We start from the raw sequence: 25,000 nt of genomic DNA on the forward strand, positions 1-25,000 counted from the left end.
AGTTTGATGACGCGTATATGAGGTTGATGACGCGTATATGAGGTTGATGACACGTATATGAGGTTGATGACACGTATATGAGGTTGATGACGCGTATATGAGTTTGATGACACGTATATGAGGTTGATGACACGTATATGAGGTTGATGACACGTATATGAGGTTGATGACACGTATATGAGGTTGATGACGCGTATATGAGTTTGATGACGCGTATATGAGTTTGATGACGCGTATATGAGTTTGATGACGCGTATATGAGGTTGATGACACGTATATGAGGTTGATGACACGTATATGAGGTTGATGACACGTATATGAGTTTGATGACGCGTATATGAGGTTGATGACACGTATATGAGGTTGATGACACGTATATGAGGTTGATGACACGTATATGAGGTTGATGACGCGTATATGAGGTTGATGACACGTATATGAGGTTGTTGACGCGTATATGAGGTTGATGACGCGTATATGAGGTTGATGACGCGTATATGAGTTTGATGACACGTATATGAGGTTGATGACACGTATATGAGGTTGATGACACGTATATGAGGTTGATGACGCGTATATGAGTTTGATGACGCGTATATGAGGTTGATGACGCGTATATGAGTTTGATGACACGTATATGAGGTTGATGACACGTATATGAGGTTGATGACGCGTATATGAGGTTGATGACGCGTATATGACTTTGATGACACGTATATGAGGTTGATGACACGTATATGAGGTTGATGACGCGTATATGACTTTGATGACACGTATATGAGGTTGATGACACGTATATGAGGTTGATGACGCGTATATGAGGTTGATGACGCGTATATGAGGTTGATGACGCGTATATGAGGTTGATGACGCGTATATGAGGTTGATGACGCGTATATGAGTTTGATGACGCGTATATGAGGTTGATGACGCGTATATGAGTTTGATGACGCGTATATGAGTTTGATGACGCGTATATGAGTTTGATGACGCGTATATGAGTTTGATGACGCGTATATGAGGTTGATGACGCGTATATGAGTTTGATGACGCGTATATGAGTTTGATGACGCGTATATGAGGTTGATGACGCGTATATGAGGTTGATGACGCGTATATGAGGTTGATGACGCGTATATGAGTTTGATGACGCGTATATGAGTTTGATGACGCGTATATGAGGTTGATGACGCGTATATGAGTTTGATGACGCGTATATGAGGTTGATGACGCGTATATGAGTTTGATGACGCGTATATGAGTTTGATGACGCGTATATGAGTTTGATGACGCGTATATGAGGTTGATGACGCGTATATGAGGTTGATGACGCGTATATGAGTTTGATGACGCGTATATGAGGTTGATGACGCGTATATGAGGTTGATGACGCGTATATGAGGTTGATGACGCGTATATGAGTTTGATGACGCGTATATGAGGTTGATGACACGTATATGAGTTTGATGACGCGTATATGAGGTTGATGACGCGTATATGAGGTTGATGACGCGTATATGAGGTTGATGACGCGTATATGAGGTTGATGACGCGTATATGAGTTTGATGACACGTATATGAGGTTGATGACACGTATATGAGGTTGATGACACGTATATGAGGTTGATGACGCGTATATGAGTTTGATGACGCGTATATGAGGTTGATGACGCGTATATGAGTTTGATGACACGTATATGAGGTTGATGACACGTATATGAGTTTGATGACGCGTATATGAGGTTGATGACGCGTATATGACTTTGATGACACGTATATAAGGTTGATGACACGTATATGAGGTTGATGACACGTATATGACTTTGATGACACGTATATGAGGTTGATGACACGTATATGACTTTGATGACGCGTATATGAGGTTGATGACGCGTATATGAGGTTGATGACGCGTATATGAGGTTGATGACGCGTATATGAGTTTGATGACGCGTATATGAGTTTGATGACGCGTATATGAGGTTGATGACGCGTATATGAGTTTGATGACGCGTATATGAGTTTGATGACGCGTATATGAGTTTGATGACGCGTATATGAGTTTGATGACGCGTATATGAGGTTGATGACGCGTATATGAGTTTGATGACGCGTATATGAGGGTTGATGACGCGTATATGAGGTTGATGACGCGTATATGAGGTTGATGACGCGTATATGAGGTTGATGACGCGTATATGAGTTTGATGACGCGTATATGAGGTTGATGACGCGTATATGAGGTTGATGACGCGTATATGAGGTTGATGACGTATATGAGTTTGATGACGCGTATATGAGTTTGATGACGCGTATATGAGTTTGATGACGCGTATATGAGGTTGATGACGCGTATATGAGGTTGATGACGCGTATATGAGTTGATGACAGCGTATATGAGGTTGATGACGCGTATATGAGGTTGATGACGCGTATATGAGGTTGATGACGCGTATATGAGTTGATGACGCGTATATGAGTTTGATGACGCGTATATGAGTTTGATGACGCGTATATGAGTTTGATGACGCGTATATGAGGTTGATGACGCGTATATGAGGTTGATGACACGTATATGAGGTTGATGACGCGTATATGAGGTTGATGACGCGTATATGAGGTTGATGACGCGTATATGAGGTTGATGACACGTATATGAGGTTGATGACACGTATATGAGGTTGATGACACGTATATGAGGTTGATGACACGTATATGAGGTTGATGACACGTATATGAGGTTGATGACGCGTATATGAGTTTGATGACGCGTATATGAGTTTGATGACGCGTATATGAGTTTGATGACGCGTATATGAGGTTGATGACGCGTATATGAGGTTGATGACACGTATATGAGTTGATGACACGTATATGAGGTTGATGACGCGTATATGAGGTTGATGACACGTATATGAGGTTGATGACACGTATATGAGGTTGATGACACGTATATGAGGTTGATGACACGTATATGAGGTTGATGACACGTATATGAGGTTGATGACGCGTATATGAGTTGATGACGCGTATATGAGTTTGATGACACGTATATGAGGTTGATGACACGTATATGAGGTTGATGACACGTATATGAGGTTGATGACGCGTATATGAGTTTGATGACGCGTATATGAGGTTGATGACGCGTATATGAGTTTGATGACACGTATATGAGGTTGATGACACGTATATGAGGTTGATGACGCGTATATGAGGTTGATGACGCGTATATGACTTTGATGACACGTATATGAGGTTGATGACACGTATATGAGGTTGATGACACGTATATGACTTTGATGACACGTATATGAGGTTGATGACACGTATATGACTTTGATGACGCGTATATGACTTTGATGACACGTATATGAGTTTGATTGACACGCGTATATGAGTTTGATGACGCGTATATGATGTTGATGACGCGTATATGAGGTTGATGACACGTATATGAGGTTGATGACGCGTATATGAGGTTGATGACGCGTATATGAGTTTGATGACGTATATGAGTTTGATGACGCGTATATGAGTTTGATGACGCGTATATGAGTTTGATGACGCGTATATGAGTTTGATGACGCGTATATGAGTTTGATGACGCGTATATGAGGTTGATGACGCGTATATGAGGTTGATGACGCGTATATGAGTTTGATGACGCGTATATGAGTTTGATGACGCGTATATGAGTTTGATGACGCGTATATGAGTTTGATGACGCGTATATGAGGTTGATGACGCGTATATGAGGTTGATGACGCGTATATGAGGTTGATGACGCGTATATGAGTTTGATGACGCGTATATGAGTTTGATGACGCGTATATGAGTTTGATGACGCGTATATGAGTTTGATGACGCGTATATGAGTTTGATGACGCGTATATGAGGTTGATGACGCGTATATGAGGTTGATGACGCGTATATGAGTTTGATGACGCGTATATGAGGTTGATGACGCGTATATGAGGTTGATGACGCGTATATGAGTTTGATGACGCGTATATGAGTTTGATGACGCGTATATGAGGTTGATGACGCGTATATGAGGTTGATGACGCGTATATGAGGTTGATGACGCGTATATGAGTTTGATGACGCGTATATGAGTTTGATGACGCGTATATGAGTTTGATGACGCGTATATGAGGTTGATGACGCGTATATGAGGTTGATGACGCGTATATGAGGTTGATGACGCGTATATGAGGTTGATGACGCGTATATGAGGTTGATGACGCGTATATGAGGTTGATGACGCGTATATGAGTTTGATGACGCGTATATGAGTTTGATGACGCGTATATGAGTTTGATGACGCGTATATGAGTTTGATGACGCGTATATGAGGTTGATGACGCGTATATGAGTTTGATGACGCGTATATGAGTTTGATGACGCGTATATGAGGTTGATGACGCGTATATGAGTTTGATGACGCGTATATGAGTTTGATGACGCGTATATGAGGTTGATGACGCGTATATGAGTTTGATGACGCGTATATGAGTTTGATGACGCGTATATGAGTTTGATGACGCGTATATGAGTTTGATGACGCGTATATAGTAGCAATTCAGCGTGAGCAACATTGCTATGCGTCAGACTAATTAGTTCATCAACACAATCAGATGGATTACATTTTGCAATGTTTAAAATTAATTAAACCCCCCCCCCCCAACAAAAAAAATGAGATCAAACTGGAACGGAATCTAAGGGTATCTATTAGTGCTGATCCCAGACCAGCGTAGAGAGAGGAAAATCAGTGGGCGAGGTGAGTTCAGATTGCACACATCTTCCATTCCCAATCATATTTGCCATAATGTGAGCTTTTAGATAATGGGCCGCTCTCCTAAATGCGGGTGGAGATGGTTATTAGCGTTGACATAAGTGGCTTCACCCTCTTAGCTTTCCTAAAATCAATCCAGGGAAGGATCCTAAATCTATATGGATATGGGTTTATATCCTCTGCAAACTGGCCATTAATCTAACAGAGAACTAATGCTTCTGCAATGGGCTTAGTCTGGGAAAGAGAGAGAGAGAGAGCGGGCGACCGGGAGAGGGAAAGAAAAAGAGAGAGAGAGAGAGAGAGAGAGAGAGAGAGAGAGCGGGCGAGGGGGAGAGGGAAAGAAAAAGAGAGAGAGAGAGAGCGATGGAAGGAGAGGGAGCTTCACGAGGGCTTCACAGCACGCTGAGATAAAAAAAAATATTTTTTTAAAAGGCTGAAGAAAATGTTTGTTCCATCTCAAAGCTGCTATTTGAACCTGCATTTAAAACAACAGATCAACCACCAGTTCAGTGTGACAAAGCTGTACACACACAGCTTATCCATCTGGCTAAATATGCACTAGTAATCAGTAAATGTACCACTGTTTGTATTCATTATATTAGTGGCAGTCACATCATCTGGGTCATACCAGTCAGACATAGGTACAATCTACATATCAGGATGGAATGTGGTGACTATATAGGTCATATTCATGGTATGGAGCAGCTATGTCTGCAAGTCTATTGGCTACTGTACAACATATGATATTAGTGGAATGCATGTGACCATCTGCATCCGATACAGCACAGGACATGTAAAGACTGTCTGGGTTCCATTAGTGTCATAGAGAACATCTGGAACGTCTGCATGGTGTTATTGGAGTACGGTGACCGTCTGGGTTCTATTAGTGTCACACTGGAACCGTAGAGGGAACCATAGGCAGTGTGTGGGCTTCTCACCCTAAAGACTTTATTAGGAAGGGAGTGATTTAAAAAAAGTCTCGCCCCTGACTTTTAATTTGACAAGAACACTCTTGCTCCTGCCTACAGCGCTCTCCCCCTTTCTCTCTCTCTCGCTCCTTCTCTCCCTCCCTCTCAGAATTAGCAGATAAGCACGACTTCAAAGTAGGAAAGGTTTTACCCTGCGAGTCTGCAGCACACAGAACAAAGCAGCGAAAAGCTACAGTATGTTTCCGATCTCTGCAGCTCTCTGACTGTAGAAAAAGGGAAAAGGAGGCAGGATTGTTGGCTCAACTGAACTGTGTGTTTCTCGGCTCTCTCAAAAAAAAAACTTCTCAAAGAGCATTTCTCCGCCTACGGAAAATCTCCAGCGGTCCCGACCACAAGCTGTGTTTAGGCTCTTCAAGAGGAGTTAAGAGCAAAACAATAACATTTATAGAATGATTGCGGAGCACTAGGAGGAAACGCCAGGATATTCGACTGCCTTTCCCCCCAGTTGTAATACTTGTTGGGAGAGAGCTACAGGGAAACAAATACTAGCCTGCTTGTCAACACATATAACTGGGCATTCAGGAAAAGCAGCATGTCTGTGCTTGTGTGACATTGGGGCTCCCAATTTTCCTCTCATTGGACCGATGGAATCCCGTGCTTTTTAAATTAGAGCAGCAATCACAGCAGCCCTGCAATTATGAGATTCCCTGTAAGTACATTATAATCACTTATCATTATTTTAAATATAGCTCCTGAATGCCCACTCTGTGACAAGAGTAATAGCTTACAGTAATGCTGCCTGGTGGTGTGGTGACGAGGCTGTTGTTTAACACACACTGACTACTCTAGATGTACTCCCTGGGGCCCAGGGCGGAACAAAGATACACATTGTCTCCTGTCTTTGTGTCATTTCACTCCAAAAAGGTGGATAGTGTGTGTGACGGAAAGAGAAAAAGTGTGTGTGTGTGGTAAGTGTATGTTAGTGCAAGGATGTGAGTGTGAAACAGCGGAGAGAAAGGGATACAGGGGAAGTGGGTGGAGGTGTCTTGTGGGAGTGCAGTGAGAAACAGGATGGCTCCTAACCACAGACAGACAGACAGACAGACAGACAGACAGACAGACAGACAGACAGACAGACAGACAGACAGACAGACAGACAGACAGACAGACAGACAGACAGACAGACAGACAGACAGACAGACAGACAGACAGACAGACAGACAGACAGACAGACAGACAGACAGACAGACAGACAGACAGACAGACAGACAGACAGACAGACAGACAGACAGACAGACAGACAGACAGACAGACAGACAGACAGACAGACAGACAGACAGACAGACAGACAGACAGACAGACAGACAGACAGACAGACAGACAGACAGACACAGACAGACAGACAGACAGACAGACAGACAGACAGACAGACAGACAGACAGACAGAGAGGGATTACGTTATAATGCATTGGGTTCCTACAGAATCAGACAGAGGAGGGTAGGATAGAGTGAGGATGGTAATCATGTACTGTACTCACTCTGCATACACAGGCCATCGGTGCAGTTCTTGGACTGAAGCACCATGCCCTCACAGTCCTTCCCCCCGTTTTTGGGCACCGGGGCGCTGCACTCCCTCCTCCTCCAGTGGGTACACTCTGTCCCACACGTGGACCATTTACTCCACTCTGTCCACAGACCATCCACTAACACACAGAGGGGAGGGAGGAAGTGGGGGGCGGGGGGCATGGTGGTGGGGAGGGAGGGAGGGAGGAGAGGGTGAGAAGGCATGGAGGGTGGGAGTGAGAGTGTGCGAGATTGGGTGCATGAGTGTGTGACAATTAGTGGGAAAGAAACGGGGTGGGGTGGGTCAGGGCGGAGTGGGGTGGGTAAGAGTGAGAGTAAGAATGATAGATATCTATATTTATGACAATACATAGTGCTCTGTTTGTGTTGTCCAGTAAATTGCACTCCCCTGCTCCATAAGGGTTGTGACAAGTGGTGCAGTAACTACCTGGGCACAGTGGGTTACATGCCAGCTTCTGAATGCCTTGCCCGTCACAGATGGCACCCCCGTTGAGCGGTGCTGGGTTGGTGCAGCTCCGCGTGCGCTTCTGGTAGCCACGGCCACAGCGACTGTTACACACCGTCCACTCTGTCCATGTTGACCAGGCGCCATTCACTGTAGAAAAACCACAACAAGATGTTTAACACTTTAGCAAATACAATCGTTGTCCTTTTTATAGTGGCATTGAGTGAGTCTTGGAGAATGTGAGTGTTTTCCACCGGCCCTTTTTTGCTCGAATGAACATGGCATTGAAGAATCTGTAGCACACTTGGGTTCTCCCCTGTTAGCACTGTTTATTAGTTAGCTATGTGGACAGGCTATTCTGGCTGCTGCTGTTCGAATCTTCTGAATCCCTCAAATCCTTTCTTCCTTTCCTCCAATTCCATCTGCGTCTCAGTCGAGATCCAGAGCAGAATGACAGTGGGGTGTGTGGCTGAGAACACGACTGTGGCATTTCAGATGTAAGGAGCTGGAGGCCCCTCAGAGCTTACGATGAGTGAAGCCCCAAGCATCAGACTCCACGGGAGCAGAGCCAAAGCCCTGCCTTTCTTCACTGTCTCTTTCTTTACTTATGGGGTTTTATTACTCTTCCTCCTTCTCTGTCTCTCTCTTTTTCTTTCCATCCAACCCTCTCTCTGCGTGTCCTCCCCAGCCCTTTCCAGGATTCCTTGTTGTGGTGCAGGCTGGAAAACCACTGGGCTGGTCTGTCTCCTCTGGTAACGAGGGAAACTCTCTCGCTCCCTCTCCCTGTCCGTCTGTCCGTCTGTCCGCCTGTCCGTCTGTCTGCCTGTCTGTCCGTCTGTCTGTCTGCCTGCATACAGGGAAGGGGGATGGGGAAGAGGGACTGATGCAATCCAGGCAGAGAAAGTGGCTTCTGGTGTATTCTTTTAAGGATGAGCCAACATCAAAGCTGTCTTCCGGCGCACTCACTCAATCCTCCCAGACTGCATTAGTGAAGGGAAAAGCCTAGCAGGGACAGCGACCCCAGTCCCTGAAGACCCCAAAGTCTGCTGACACAGACACACACACACACACACACACACACACACACACACACACACACACACACACACACACACACACACACACACACACACACACACACACACACACACACACACACACACACACACACACTTGCTCTGCTTCACCCTCATACTGGACTGGACTCATCTAAGCCACACATGCTGCTCTTGCCTGTCAGAATGGACAACTAAAATAGATAAATTAACAAATAGGACACCAACAATAACTTAGGACCCCCTAATCCCCCATAATCCTCCATGGCAGGGCCAGTGTGTGTGATTTATGGATGATGTGCAGTGCCGGGAGACACTGGAGGGATGGAAGGAGAGATGGATTTGAAACCTGACCCTGGTGACATCATCAATTCCTGCAAACCTCCACCCATTCTGGTCCGGTTTTCTGCTGTGTGTATCGTGTGTGCGCGCTCACTGCCACGTGCGTGTATTTGTGTAGGAGGTTGAGGCTATAAAACAGCCTCGTGTCTGTTAGCTGATGATTAGCTAGACTGACAGACTGACAGACTGATTTAATAACCTGAGGTTTAGCCACTTCACATGCTGGGTGGGAGTAGTTACGTTCCTCCCAGGGTGGAAGAAGTCCTGAGGCCTGAATGTCTGTGCTGTCACGCGTGTCTAATCCCCTAAGGGGAGACTGGGGAGCAGAGAGGTACAGTGTTTATCAGGACTCAGGAGAGGGTGAGGATTCCTGGAGTAGCCTTTCCATTCAAACACCTATCACAACCTGACAGGTTCCAGCTACAATGAACAAAAATATAAACGCAAGAATCTACAATTTCAAAGATTTTACTGAGTTACAGTTCATATCAGGAAATCAATCAACTGATATAAACTCATTAGGCCCTAGTCTATGGATTTCACGTGACTGGAAATACAGATATGCATCTATTGCTCACAGACACCTTAAGACAAAAACCCCACCAGTTGCCTCATGCAGTGCAACTTTAGAAGGCTGTTACGGTCAACGTGTCACTGTGGGAGTTGATTGCTACCGTAGACGATGACTGTTGCCGTGGTACTGCGTCTCTTGGCGACGATGTTCTTGGCGACACAGGTGTAGTTAGCGGTGTCAGACAGTCTGGCCTGTTTGATGATCAGGTTATGGTCGATGGTGATGTAGAAGTTACGGTCATCAGCAGGGTCTATGATCTCCTCGTTCTTCAGCCACTCCACCTGGGAGGGAGGGAGGGGCAGAGAGAGAGAGAGAGAGCGAGAGAGAGCGAGAGAGAGAGAAAGAGAGAAAGAGAATGAAAGAGAATGAAAGAAAGATAAAGAGGGAGAGACCATGAATAATGAAGACCAGTAGAAATCAAAACTAGTCGGTAAGAGCAGACATGAAACTGGGACTGCACGGCAGTCAGACACGTTAACCTGATTTCCTCTGGAATAAATCACCAGGAAGTGTTTAAAGGGTTTAAAGACATTTTCTTCTCTTTGTCTCCCATTCACCTCTCCAATAAACCTCAAGTCCAGGATTACAGCAACACTGTTTATGTCTCTGAGGCCCGTGTCTTTCTATAAAAAGCTATCATGTTCTCTTTTCATTTCCCCAGAACAGAACAAAGTAATACTGTATTTTCAGACAGCGAGAGGAAAGGAAATTCGTTGCTATTTTTGGAACTGCAAAGCTCCTTGACCTTTCCTTATGAATTTCTGTTTTTCTCTCCAAATGATACAGATATTGAACTCCTGATAATATCAGAAAACAGGGAACCGTGTGGGGCTTTTATTTGAAAGTAAATCACAGAAACACTTTTCTTCACCTCATCCTCCTCAGGTGTGAAGGCCTCAGGCAGAGAGACCGGTCCACATTACACACACACACGCACACACACACACACACACACACACACACACACACACACACACACACACACACACACACACACACACACACACACACACACACACACACACACACACACACACACACACACACACACACACACACACACACACACACACACACAGACAAAGGCAGTTTCAAAGACTTCTTCACACTTTTCCTCTGAATCGTCTAACTGTTTTCTCTCGAGAAAAGACTTCCTGTACGTAGTCAGAATCAGGGAATGGATTGAGTGCATAGAGAGAGGTGAACAGCACAGGAGACATCCTGTGCATTGTGCCTCCTCCTGACAAGCAGACGATGCCAGATAAGGTCAGAACAGGCCTGGGAGAGATAAGAAGTATGTTTGGCTGGCCATTGTCTAAGAACTATTGGAGGACACTTGATCTACACCTCAGAGAACTGAAGAAACTCTCCCATATGAACCCTGCCAAGCCTAAAGAATCTGTGGATGCTAGTCTAAGTGACTGCAGTGAAATGACTTGAGAGCCAAGTGCCTGGTGTTAGAATAGGTGGGTGTACTGTAGTCTTCGAGTGATAAGACCTGTGTTTTTCTTCTGATTGTTATAAAACCAGCATCACGATGACTGTCTCACTAAACAAGATGGGCAGATTGTGATACAGGTGAGATAGAAGCCTCACTAGCATCTGCAGCGTCTGAAGATGACAGATATCACTACTACACCATCAAAGAGGGTCCTGCTTGTATAGAGCCGCCTGCCTGCCTGCCCCCTGCCTGCCTGCCTGCCTGCCTACACCCCTATTATTCCTGCAACAGCAATACAGGGAGACTTAAGGCAGAGCTACTTTCAACACTCTAGCTAGTAGCAATTAACGGCAGCTTAAAACTCCCACTCAAACTGAATGCATCCATCAACAACATAATACCACTCCAGAAGGGACACAGACTCGTGGTGACAGATTCACATCAAAAGAGAACGGAAAAACAATCAGCAGCTCTTCTGGATGCGCAACGTCATAATTCTCTGCTGATATGTTGTTTATGAGTGTTTTCCTCCATAAACATTTATCAGGCAAATCAATCGCATGGAGCGCAGTGGTTAGGGTTCCCTCCCCTGCTGTCTGGCTCGTCAGTGAAATTAAGCCCAGGCTCTTGTCCTCCACAGCACAACAATACACCCGCTCTCATCCCATCTCGTATTCAGTCCTAACGCAGCAGAAGACAGGAAGACCTCCAGTGCCTTGTCTGCCCAGCTCCCGCTAACGTTAGATAGCATCTCATATCATTTATCACGGTGCTACCAGGGCCAATCAAACAGCACACAGAGACGACACAAAATCTGCTCTCGACTCAGAAGAAAAAGCTGTATTTTTAACCCTGAGATAATGAGATAGCTGAAGAGTCACTTCACTAGACGAGGGGAGGATCGAAACGACAGGGAACAGGAGATCTCAATGTGTCTGGTGAATATGATATCTGAGAAATAACACCGTCGTCTCATGTCATAAACCAGTGTTTCCCAAACTCGGTCCTGGTGACCCCAAAGGGTTGAGCGTTTTTTCATTTTCTTCCCCTAACACTACACAGCCGATTCAAATGATCAAAGCTTGATGATTAGTTGATTATGTGAATCAGCTGTGTGGTGCTAGGGGAAGAAACAAAACGTGCACCCATTGGGGTCCCCAGGACCGAGTTTGTGAAACCCTGTCATAAACAGTAATAAGCATGTCAAGTGAATGAACGATTGAAGGATACCTATCATTACCAATACGCATCTCATCTGGCTTAGTACGTATGTCAGTGTCTGTTTGACACCTGGTGTGGCTTCGTCAGTCAGTTGGAACAAGAATATGACCCGGGAGATAGTGAAATGAAACAGAAATACAACAAACTGTTTTACAAACCCATTCTGTAGAAACGCCATTAATCCAGCACGCATACCAATCGAGGTGAATGTCTTGTGAGTATCAACGTGACGGGTATTAAATCCATTGCTAAAAAGTCATCAACATAATGATAGCAGATAGCGATGCTGCCCGTGGTAATCAGAAAAGTCCACCAACGTAAATCAATAAGGATTACATATAAACCCAGGGGACGGGAGGCACAAGTGATTATACACATCACTACATTTACTGAGGAAAACAAACAAACAACACACACAAACAGAAATCCGTGGAAGCAGCGCGCGCGTGTGTGTGTGTGTGTGTGTGTGTGTGTGTGTGTGTGTGTGTGTGTGTGTGTGTGTGTGTGTGTGTGTGTGTGTGTGTGTGTGTGTGTGTGTGTGTGTGTGTGTGTGTGTGTGTGTGTGTGTGTTTAGCACAGCTGAGTGGGACGCTGATTGGCCTCGGCCTGCTGGGACAGTGGTTATGTTATTTTTTTACCCTTGTCCTGATGGAGCTGTGTGTGTGTTCCCGTGTGTGCGGTGAGTATGTGTGGTCCTCTGTGTGCCAACGGAATACACACTCACCTTGCCTCACACTAAAGGGAACACGGCCATTCAGAACATCGGAATTAAATAGTGAACGAGGCTGACAAATATGACGCGCCGGACCGATCACATCACATGTGAAGCTTCCCTATGAACCCGCCGTGTTTAAAGAAAGAAACGAAAGCCTGACAGTAGTACTGACTGATGGCCATTTTGAGACTGTTCTCTCTTTGTACTGATGGGTCGACTAAAAGGGGTTGTGACAAAGCTTCCAATGAAACAAACGAGGGAGATGAAGGTAAGAAGAAAAAGAGTCAAAGACATGATGGAGTTGATTGACACATTGTTCTGTTAACCACAGGCTTTGGTATGTGAAAAGCCTGTTCTTGTAATGGGGATTGACAGTCGGCACAGAGAGGTGGTTATCTAATTTTGCACCAACCAGAGAAGCAACCTCTCCAAAGAGGCTGCGTTCAGAAGTCAAGAGAGGTGTGAGGATAATTAAAAATGGAACAAAAGAGCTTTTTTAACGCTGTAGAAAGAGGGAGGGAGAGGCGAGGAGGAGAGGCGAGGAGGAGAGACAAGGAGGTGGAAACTCTTGTCAAAAAAGAAAGGAAAGTGTGTGTGTGTGTGTGTGTGTGTGTGTGTGTGTGTGTGTGTGTGTGTGTGTGTGTGTGTGTGTGTGTGTGTGTGTGTGTGTGTGTGTGTGTGTGTGTGTGTGTGTGTGTGTGTGTGCACGCGCATGTGTAAAGACTGCCACGGCTCATATTTGTCACTCAAAGTCAATTCACTGTTCACTCAATATGAGTCATTTTTACACTTTCACTAATATAATTATAACTAGTAAACGTGTGACCATGGATGCCTAGGAGAGACAATAACACATTTTAGAACCATCATATGAGTGATCAAAATAACTCAAAAAACGTTCCCAAACACAGAGATGCTGGCACCGAGCTTGTTACCGGCTGATTGGCACCGGCACATTCCGGGAGGTAATTGGCACAATTCTAGTCGTTAACGCAGGGAAATAGCCACATGTCAACTGTCATAAAGAGAGGGAGGGAGTCTTTATGTCAGAGATGAGAAAATAAACAGTGAAAGAGAGAGAAAGAAACAGAAGTAGAGCGAGAGTGGGAGAGAAATAGAGAGAGAGGACGAGCGAGGGAGAGAGAGAGAGAGAGGATGAGGGAGCGAGCTAGAGAGACTGGAAAACCATAATACATGCAGGTGAGTGAATGAGGCTGCCAGAAGGAGAGGGAATGAGAGAAAGGGAGAGCAGAGAGACAGAGAGACAGAGAGACAGAGACAGAGACAGAGAGAGAGAGAGAGAGAGAGAGAGAGAGAGAGAGAGAAAGGAGAACAGAGAAAGGGAGAACAGAGAAAGGAGAGAACAGAGAGAGAGAGAGACAGAGAAAGGGAGAACAGAGAGAGAGACAGAGAGAGAGAGAGAGAGAGAGAGAGAGAGAGAGAGAGAGAGAGAGAGAGAGAGAGAGAGAGAGAGGGGAAAGAAGAAAGAGGAGAGAGAGACAGAGAGAGAGAGAGAGAGAGAGAGAAGAAGAAAAGAGGATTGAGAAGAGAAAGTCATACCGTAATGACAATTTATGGTATGGGAGGAAGAGTGGGAGAGGAGAGATGAAGAGGACGGACAGAGAGAGAGGAAGAACCTAGCTAGTAGCGCCTCATGAACACCTACTGTACTCTCAGATAAATGACTGGATTCAGGCCAGGGTAATACGAGATTCAAAATCACACAATTCATTCTTATCTCCTAATTACTGAGACTCTCTCTGTGTGTTTTGTATTGTGTAGATTAGAGGGATGTGAAATGATTATCAAATCTCTCGTCCTATAGTATAGACCTAAATCGCTTCCTTTTTGAAAGGCAAAATGTATTGTTTTAAGAACAATGAGTATCATATTCTAATCTGCTTACATGACAAAAAAACATGCCGGTTATGAACATGCAGTACATGCGCACACACCGGCACGTCCACAAGATCCTGCACGTGGAGAAGAAGATGATGATGGATCGATGTGGTTGGAGATGTGTGTGTGTTTGTGTGTGCCTGCGTGTAGCCTAGTATGTGTGTTGGTTTGTGTGTGTGGGCGTCCAGTCAGAACACTAACAGGAGGCACTATCAGGCACAGACGTCCTCATTACCACTGGAGGCCAAGGGGACAGTGGAGGTCAGCTGTGTCAGAGAGGTTCGTCTTCAGCTCTAATTGTCTACTGGGTTTGGGTAAGCCACCTCCACTGCCCAAGACCTGTCCATACCGTCTCTAGTCCTGGTGCTGCTGTCATTACAGCTCTCTGTCCCCTCTAACAGACTGAGGGCTGAACCTTGTGGGTGGGTTGCAGAGCTCCTTGCTACCACACCTAACGACCCCATCTTGTGAAATGTTGTTAGTGGTGGAGACGAAGATGTAGAGCTGTGAGTGCAAAACGTATTTGTTTTTGCATTTATACAAGACAAACCCATGGCAAGCTGTGGGTGGAAAGCACTGAAAATGGGCCGGGTGGTTGGATCATTTGGATGGAAGGGAAAATGAGAGTAATCACTGAGGGAATATATTCCAAGTGAAGTAAAACTGGATATTTTCTGTACAAGCCTGTAGAAGTCCTTCACTGTGTGACTGACTGATCTTTCTGAGTAAGCACCTGTGTCATTTATTCATATAGTCATTTATATTACTATACATCTCCACTACAGACAAAAATTACACATCTGGAGAACGAGCTACACAAGCTTACAGAATGATTATTCACTCACAGCGAGCTCGACAACAAACCATATGCCCTAAATCTGTCCTGACTACGAATATGGAAATATGTGCCGAATCAACGTGTATAAATACTAATATGACAGAAAGGAGAGAGCTGTGGGTATAAAGATATACATACATGTGATGCCCTTCTCCATATTTATGCATAAGATCAGAGTGAAGTGGAAAACAACAGTACATCTGATGTACCCTGAATGAGGGGGAGTTATGGATATGAGTATAATAGAACGAGGTTAGTTCATTTTGTTGACTGCTGTTGGCTGTGGTAGCCTTGCTCATATCTCATTCTTAGCTCACTGAGAACCCTGTCCTGGGTGGGTGGTGAAGTACCTGAAGTCTTGATAGGCACCCTATAACTCAGGCCTGCTCATAGCTAATGTTCCCTCAAAACAAATGTGCCACTGAGCAATTTTCAGGTCTGCTGAGCGCAACTTCCGGCGAGCGTTTACTGTGACCACTGAGGCTGTGTAGACGCTTTAAGTTAGTTTCAGACAGTGGTCAATTAGCCTACTGCGGCTATTTAATCATAATGTAGGCCTACCAGAGTAGCTTACCATCAAAAACAATGGAGAAAATGCATCCCATGACATTTTAACATGGAAATATCTGTTCTACCACTCAGCCTACAGTAGCAGTGTGGTGTTCAATGTAGGCCTACATACCATGAGACGAATCCAATTGTCCTTCAGACAAGGAGGTGACTGAAAATGTTTGATGCAAGAAACCACTTTACAAAATAAAATGCAGCATTATTCCCATACCATTATTACTGAGAATCAGTACTTATGTTACCCTCTGCCTATTTGCAACTTTGCTTATTCAGATCCGTTTCAAAATACAACATTGCTCCGTTAACACCAACAAAAAAAAGCTCTTTACCTGACTCGCATTTCAAAGATGTCTAGAAATGCACACGTTTTATGCTCCCCCTGTAAGGAACAATCACTCCCCCATTGCTGACTACAAATGATCTATAACTGGGCTAATAACTCACTAACTAGCAAAGGATATGTACAAATGTGCACACGTCACTACATGTAGCTCTCACTTTGATCTCATAATAAACTACTCACGTCCGTTCACGCTGTACACATAGTCCAGTTTAAAGTGGATGGCACAGATCCACATATGGCAATGGTCCATTTTCATACACTGTAGGCCTACTGTGAATCTGATTTGTTATGGCGCACCGGTCTGTGTAGAGTACGGGCCTGAGTCGTGCCTGTCAATGCAGTAGAATCCTACTCCGATGCATTCTGCCTCCAAGAAAATCTCGTGCATAGTTCGTTTTGCAAACTAAGTCTTGCATAGTTACTTTTGTTTCTGTATGTTGCGTTGAAAGTGTCACAATTCCCAAAGTAAAGGGAAACATTGATAGTGTTATCTAGTGGGGAAAACTCTAAAAAGTCTAGGGAAGTTCAATCTCGTTCTTCTCTGCGCAGGCTAATATTACTTCTGCGTGGCAGTCCCGGGGGAGCTGCACGGCCGCACAACTTCAAGGGAACATTGATCATAACAAGAAGAGGAGGGAACATGGGAAGGGAACATGTCTAACCTACAAGAAGAGGAGTTATCCCCTGCAGGACTTTTAGGAGACCTAGGTGCTATTGTCAGTACTACTGTACTGTGTTCCTCTCTTTCATCTACCTGTGACATTCCTGTTGGAGTCTTTACAAATGGATGTTTGTTCACGTTTGACTCTGCGACTCCGAGACACACAAAGAGAAGGAGAGAGAGCAGAGAGCAACAAAGGAATGAGAGAGAGCAAAAAAACAGAAAGGAGAGAGAAAATGAGAAAGCGAGCCAGAGCCGTGAATCATACCCCAGGAACACATCACGACTGAGATGATTGACAAGCAGCATCCTGAAGGGGAGTCATTGGGTTGGTTGCCATGGGGATTAGGTCTGGCCTCCTGACACACACTCTCCCCTGGGTCGCACTAATGAACACACACGTCCTGTTCCTCCAATGACCAGGCACTCAAAAGGGCTCATACCCTCCACCCTCGCCTTGTCTCCTCTGCTCATCTGATGGTGTGCGGAGAAGCACTCTGCTGTTCACTGGCACGGTGACCTGACTGACGGCCTGTTGTGTACTTTACACCTTAGCCTTCCCTGTGAAGAGGGACCGGGGCTAAAAGTATATTTAGACTGAAGAATACCAGTTACACAGCATGAGAGAAAAAGTGCAAACTGGACTGGCCAGGGATTCAAGCTTTTCTAGATTGGTGTGTATGAAATAGACTGTAAATCAAATCAGATCAAATCATATGTTTTTTAGTCACATGTGCCGAATACAACAGGTTACAGTGAAATACTTACTTACCCCTAACCAACAATGCAGTTGAAAAGATAAGATAAGAATAAGAGATAAGAAATTAAAGAGCAGCAGTAAAATAACAATAGCGAGACTATATACAGTGGGGTACCGGTACAGAGTCAATGTGCAACGGCACCGGTTAGTTGAGGTAATATGTACATGTAGTTAGAGTTATTAAAGCGACTATGCACAGAACAACAGAAAGTAGCAGCGGTGTAAAAGAGGGGGGGGCAATTAGTCTGGGTAGCCATTTGATTAGGTGTTCAGGAGTCTTATGGCTTGGGGGTAGAAGCTGTTTAGAAGCCTCTTGGACCTAGACTTGGCACTCCGGTACCGCTTACCATTAGGTAGCAAACAGTCTATGACTAGGGTGGCTGGAGTCTTTGACAATTTTGAGGACCTTCCTCTGACACCGCCTGGTATAGAGGTCCTAGATGGCAGGAAGCTTGGACCCAGTGATGTACTACCCTCTGTAGTGCCTTGCGGTCAGAGGCCGAGCAGTTGCCATACCAGGCAGTGATGCAACCAGTCAGGATGCTCTCGATGGTGCAGCTGTAGAAACTTTTGAGGATCTGAGGACCCATGCCAAATCTTTTCAGTCTCCTGAGGAGGAATAGATTTTGTTGTGCCCTCTTCACTGTCTTGGTGTGCTTGGACCATGATAGTTTGTTGGTGATGTGAGCACCGAGAAACTTGAATCTCTCAACCTGCACCGCTCCAGCCCTGTTGCTGAGAATGGGGGCGTGCTTGGTCCTCTTTTTCCTGTAGTTCACAATCATCTCCTTTGTCTTGATCACGTTGAGGGAAAGGTTGTTGTCCTGGCACCACATGGCCAGGTCTCTGACCTCCTCCCTATAGGCTGTCTCGTCTTTGTCGGTGATCAGGCCTACCACTGTTGTGTCATCGGCAAACGTAATGATGGAAATCTTATGTTTTATTACATACAGCCGGGAGGAACTATTGGATATAAGAGCAACGTCAACTTACCAACATTACGACCAGGAATACGACCTTCCCGGATCCTCTGTCTGGTCCACCACCCAGGACAATGGATCGGATCCCAGCCGGTGACCCAAAACAACGGCACCGCAGGAGGGGCAGAAGAAGCGGTCTTCTGGTCAGGCTCCGTAGACGGGCACATTGTGCACCGCTCCCGAGTTTACTACTACGTCCAGTCTCTTGACAAGGTAGACGAAATCCGAGCAAGGGTTGCTTTCCAGAGAGACATCAGAGATGGTAACGTTCTTTGTTTCACTGAAACGTGACTCACTCGAGACACGCTATCGGAGTCGGTACAACCACCTGGTTTCTTCACGCAACGCGCCGACAGAAACAAACATCTCTCTGGTAAGAAGGGTGGGGGGTATGCCTTATGATTAACGAGACGTGGTGTGATCATAACAATTACAGAAATTAAAACAGGAAACGCCCACGCTCAGGTTTGTTCAACGCTGGTCCGACCAATCTGATTCCACGCTTCAAGATTGCTTCGATCACGTGGATTGGGATATGTTCCGCATAACGTCGGACAATAACATTGATGTATACGCTGATTCGGTGAGCGAGCTTATTAGCAACTGCATCGGTGATGTTGTACCCACATCAACTATTAAAACCTTCCCCAACCAGAAACCGTGGAACGATGGATTTTACCCTCCAAACTCGTCAGACTCGTCAAAGGAATAAAATGGTCGGGACACGTAAAACGTCTGCCTTTTTAGTATGAACAATGATTCAGTGAAAACAATGAGCAATGAATTCCCTAATTTGACCATTGTTAGATTAATTTGGAACAAATGTGTTTTCCCCGTGAAAGTCATCATCCTGCTACTATGGGTGAGAGGATATGTAGGTGAGAGCCTACCTGGTGTTCAACCTTCCCATGTCACCTACCACCTCCGCATTCTCCACTGGCTCCCAGTCGAGGCTCGCATCAAATTCAAGACCCTGGGAGAACTTCATTGAGGGAAAATGTACTGACTATGACTGATATGTGGTAAGATGAATGCAATGACTATAAGTAACTCTGGATAAGACTGTCGGCTAAAGAACTCAAATGTAAAAAATATAGACATGGTTCTGATTCCTAGCCCTCATCTCATCCCCTCTCCTCTTCTCTCCTCCTCTCCTCTTCTCTCCTCCTCTCCTCTTCTCTCCTCTTCTTCTCCCCTCTTCTCATCTCATCCCTTCTCCTCCTCTCCTCTTCTCATCCCCTCTCCTCTTCTCTCCTCCTCTCCTCTGGTGTGTAAATCCGTTTGGACTTAAGAGGGGCCTCTTCCCCGTGGAGCACCAATGACTCGTTACCCATGATAACACGGCAGGACCCCGGCAGACGACGAGATGCCGGAATTAAAAGCCTGCTTCCATGGCAACAGGCTCAGCAGCAAAGCGGCTGCGCCACGTCACCCCTGAACCCTGTCTTTATCTGGGGGCTGTGACAAGTGCTTTGAAGTGGAGCGAGAGACGGAGGGTAGGAAGAGAAGAAAAGAGAGAAGAAAAGAGAGAGAGAGGGACAATGATAAAGCCACATTCTTTCAGGAGGCAGATGTAAGTTGGTTTTAGGAGCTGCTTGCCACATCTTCATGGTGTGAAAGGAGGAGACTGTGTGCCACTGGTGTGAGCTGACCCTTTATGCCCTCTGGGCTTTAATGACAAGGCCTTACAAAGGTAATGAAAGGGTCCAACATTCTCTCCTTCTTCTCTATCTATATCCCCCCTACTCCCTCACTTCTAGCCTGATCTCTCTTGAGTGAGCTTTACAGAAACCATGAGAAACCAAAATGGTGGTCTCACCAAACCATTACTCCCACTAGAATAGCCTCTCGGATTTCATTTTTCCTCTGCTCTTGATTAAGTACATTAAATATGTATGGGGATGGAAACACATGTAACAATGACTTTTAGGGGAGCCTGGTTTATGTCTAATGTATTCAGAGCACACAGTAAGACTTATATAAATGACTCAACTGCTGTGCTATTTCAGAAACCTCAATCCCAGTATTTCAGTCCTCTCAGGCCAAAGCCTCATTGGTAATGTTGGTGAGAGGAGCCAAAATAAATGTCTGCTGCAGCTTGTTTTCTTTGTGTGTGTGTGTGTGTGTGTGTGTGTGTGTGTGTGTGTGTGTGTGTGTGTGTGTGTGTGTGTGTGTGTGTGTGTGTGTGTGTGTGTGTGTGTGTGTGTGTGTGTGTGTGTGTGTGTGTGTGTGTGTGTGTGTGTGTGTGTGTGTGTGTGTGTGTGTGTGTGTGTGTGTGTGTGTGTGTGTGTGTGTGTGTGTGTGTGTGTGTGTGTGTGTGTGTGTGTGTGTGTGTGTGTGTGTTTAACTATATTAGTGGGGACCAGAAGTCCAACTTGGGGACATTTTGTTAGTCCCCACAAGCTGTATGGGGATGAGGGTTAAGGTTAGAATTAGTGTTAGGGTTAGAATTAGGAGCTAGGGTTAGTTTTAGGGTTAAGGTTTGGAGCTAGGGTTAGTTTTAGGGTTAGGAGCTAGGTTTAGGGTTACGGTTCGGTTTTCGGGTTAAGGTCAGGGTTAAGGTCAGGGTTAGGGTTAAGGTCAGGGTAATGGTTAAGGTCAGGGTTATGGTTAAGGTCAGTTATGGTTAAGGATAGGTTTATTGGTCAGGGTTAGGGTAGGGTACGGGTTAGGATCAGGGGTTAGGGAAAATGGGGTTAGTTTGTGTGTGTGTGTGTTGAGTAGTTAGAGTGGGAGTGTGTGTTTGTTCCAATATCTATCGGTACATCAGACATCAATGTGTAGCATCAGGGCTAGCTGTGTAAAGAGTCTGTGAGGCCTGAAGGATTATTCCTCCTCTGTCTCAATCAACCCATCCCCTGGAGGAACACACTGTGTTTGTGTACTGGGGATGTTCATCTTTTTCTGTTTCTTTCTCACAACAAGAAAGTATGCTGTATCACCACAGTGGGCAGAAAGTATGCTGCATCACCACAGTGGGCAGAAAGTATGCTGCATCACCACAGTGGGCAGAAAGTATGCTGCATCACCACAGTGGGCAGAAAGTATGCTGTATCACCACAGTGGGCAGAAAGTATGCTGCATCACCACAGTGGGCAGAAAGTATGCTGCATCACCACAGTGGGCAGAAAGTATGCTGTATCACCACAGTGGGCAGAAAGTATGCTGTATCTCCACAATGGGCAGAAAGTATGCTGTATCACCACAGTGGGCAGAAAGTATGCTGTATCACCACAGTGGGCAGAAAGTATGCTGTATCACCACAGTGGGCAGAAAGTATGCTGTATCACCACAGTGGGCAGAAAGTATGCTGTATCACCACAGTGGGCAGAAAGTATGCTGTATCTCCACAGTGGGCAGAAAGTATGCTGTATCACCACAGTGGGCAGAAAGTATGCTGTATCACCACAGTGGGCAGAAAGTATGCTGTATCACCACAGTGGGCAGAAAGTATGCTGTATCACCACAGTGGGCAGAAAGTATGCTGTATCACCACAGTGGGCAGAAAGTATGCAGTTTCTTGCTGTAGAGGAATCATTATAACTTGTTATCTTGTGCCAATGCAGATTATTTTGGCTACTGCAGGTCAGCATCAAAGCATTGATGATGTCAGCGCTTTTAAATCACCAAAACACATCAAAAGTGGTGCTTTTAAACCACTCATATACCAGTATTTTATATTCACAATACATTTTCATATTTTCAGGAGTATGTGCTTCAATATTACATAAATCCAATAATTGGAAAAGGACATAGACAAAAAAAATCTGGGAGCAGATTAATATTGTAAAAGGTCAACAGGAGAAGTAGGCTACCTGTGTAATCTCAGATTATCAGAGATTATCCCATAATTGTAGAGGGTGTGGTGCATACAGTAGATGCCATTATGGATTAAATTGTGATAATCCCCTTTAAAACAGCACCAGAGTAGATAGAAATGGTTGTCCTCAGAAAACATGAATAATTCAATAGTAATAAGACTGTGATTTTGACATACATTGCCAATAAACTGACTACCTGAAATTGCATCATCAGCTGTCATGTTCAATCCAATACAGTAATGAAGGACCACAAAAAATACAAAAGCTGCTCCCAGCATCCAAGGTCCATACCAGGTCAAACTGTGTGTTTGTATGTGTGTGTGTACAGTACGTGCATGTGTGTGTGTGAGTGTGTGTGCGTGAGTACAGTATTATGTTTTGTTTTCATTCGAATATGTGATGTGAATCCTCGCGTAGCACCATCTACAGTACGCCTGGAAAATAAAGCTGAGTCCATGAGAATCCATCTAAGTGATTTAGCATAGTGCTGTAAGACATGGGCAGAATGGGTACATTAGGCCACCACCTCGCTGCCTGGCATTGACTGCCTCACCCTCTCTGCCCTGGCCTGAGCATAGCCCTCTAGTGAAAGAGCCACGGAGACAACTGACAACCCACTGGATCCAAACCCAACAACCCTTCTCTCTCTCCCTCCCTCTCTGTCTCGCTGTGGCTGGAATACAACAGCTCTTCTCTCTCCCTCCTTCTCTGTCTCCCTGTGTCTGGAATACGTCAGCTCTTCTCTCTCTCCCTCCCTCTCTGTCTCGCTGTGGCTGGAATACAACAGCTCTTCTCTCTCTCCCTCTCTCTCTGTCTCCCTGTGGCTGGAATACAACAGCTCTTCTCTCTCTCCCTCTCTGTCTTCCTGTGGCTGGAATACGACAGCTCTTCTCTCTCTCCCTCCCTCAACTGACAACCCACTGGATCCAAACCCAACAACCCTCAACAGCTCTTCTCTCTCTCCCTCTCTGTCTCGCTGTGGCTGGAATACAACAGCTCTTCTCTCTCCCTCCTTCTCTGTCTCCCTGTGTCTGGAATACGTCAGCTCTTCTCTCTCCCTCCCTCTCCATCTCCCTGTGTCTGGAATACGAAAGCTCTTCTCTCTCCCTCCTTCTCTGTCTCCCTGTGTCTGGAATACGACAGCTCTTCTCTCTCCCTCCCTCTCCATCTCCCTGTGTCTGGAATACGACAGCTCTTCTCTCTCCCTCCTTCTCTGTCTCCCTGTGTCTGGAATACAACAGCTCTTCTCTCTCTCCCTCTCTGTCTCCCTGTGTCTGGAATACGACAGCTCTTCTCTCTCCCTCCTTCTCTGTCTCCCTGTGGCTGGAATACAACAGCTCTTCTCTCTCTCCCTCTCTGTCTCCCTGTGTCTGGAATACGACAGCTCTTCTCTCTCTCCCTCTCCGTCTCCCTGTGTCTGGAATACAACAGCTCTTCTCTCTCTCCCTCTCCGTCTCCCTGTGGCTGGAATACAACAGCTCTTCTCTCTCTCCCTCTCTGTCTCCCTGTGTCTGGAATACGACAGCTCTTCTCTCTCCCTCCTTCTCCGTCTCCCTGTGTCTGGAATACGACAGCTCTTCTCTCTCCCTCCTTCTCTGTCTCCCTGTGGCTGGAATACGACAGCTCTTTCCTCTGCAGTGACTCTGCTACATATTTCTGCAGATGCATATGCAACCACAGACTTGGGCCCATCTGTTTTTCCCTAGCCGGGTTCCTAAAGCGTTTCTGTGAGAAAATGCCTGACAAACAGACAGAGAGAGAGAGAGAGAGAGAGAGAGAGAGAGAGAGAGAGAGAGAGAGAGAGAGAGAGAGAGAGAGAGAGGAAAAAGGCTCTCAGGATCAGTTCGGGTCTATTTTCTCTTTCAACAGCTGTGTTTTACTTCAGAAAATAAGAAAAATAAGGGTAATGGACTGGTGTCTTTATTTAAGTGAGGTAAGCAAGTGTGTGAATAATTAATGACGCTGGACACCTGCCTAGGCTTCCACTTCAATACAGTATCCCCTCCATTTTTATTCCATACAAT

At 45.4% G+C, this 25,000-nt stretch overlaps 1 protein-coding gene across 2 annotated transcripts in view; it reads right to left on the reverse strand.

The window, feature by feature from the left end:
- The window catches only part of unc5cb (unc-5 netrin receptor Cb), a 214,527-nt gene that overhangs the window by 41,823 nt on the left and 147,704 nt on the right, over positions 1-25,000 (reverse strand). For both annotated transcript variants that reach the window (XM_052525803.1, XM_052525802.1), the window contains exons 5-7: positions 9,828-10,008; positions 7,739-7,906; positions 7,266-7,430 (exon numbers count right to left, since the gene is read on the reverse strand). In XM_052525803.1, coding sequence (XP_052381763.1) covers positions 7,266-7,430; positions 7,739-7,906; positions 9,828-10,008 — 514 coding nt within the window. The remainder of the gene's footprint in view (positions 1-7,265; positions 7,431-7,738; positions 7,907-9,827; positions 10,009-25,000) is intronic.

The sequence above is a fragment of the Oncorhynchus keta genome, chromosome 9 (assembly GCF_023373465.1).
Source record: "Oncorhynchus keta strain PuntledgeMale-10-30-2019 chromosome 9, Oket_V2, whole genome shotgun sequence".
Lineage (NCBI taxonomy): Eukaryota > Metazoa > Chordata > Actinopteri > Salmoniformes > Salmonidae > Oncorhynchus > Oncorhynchus keta.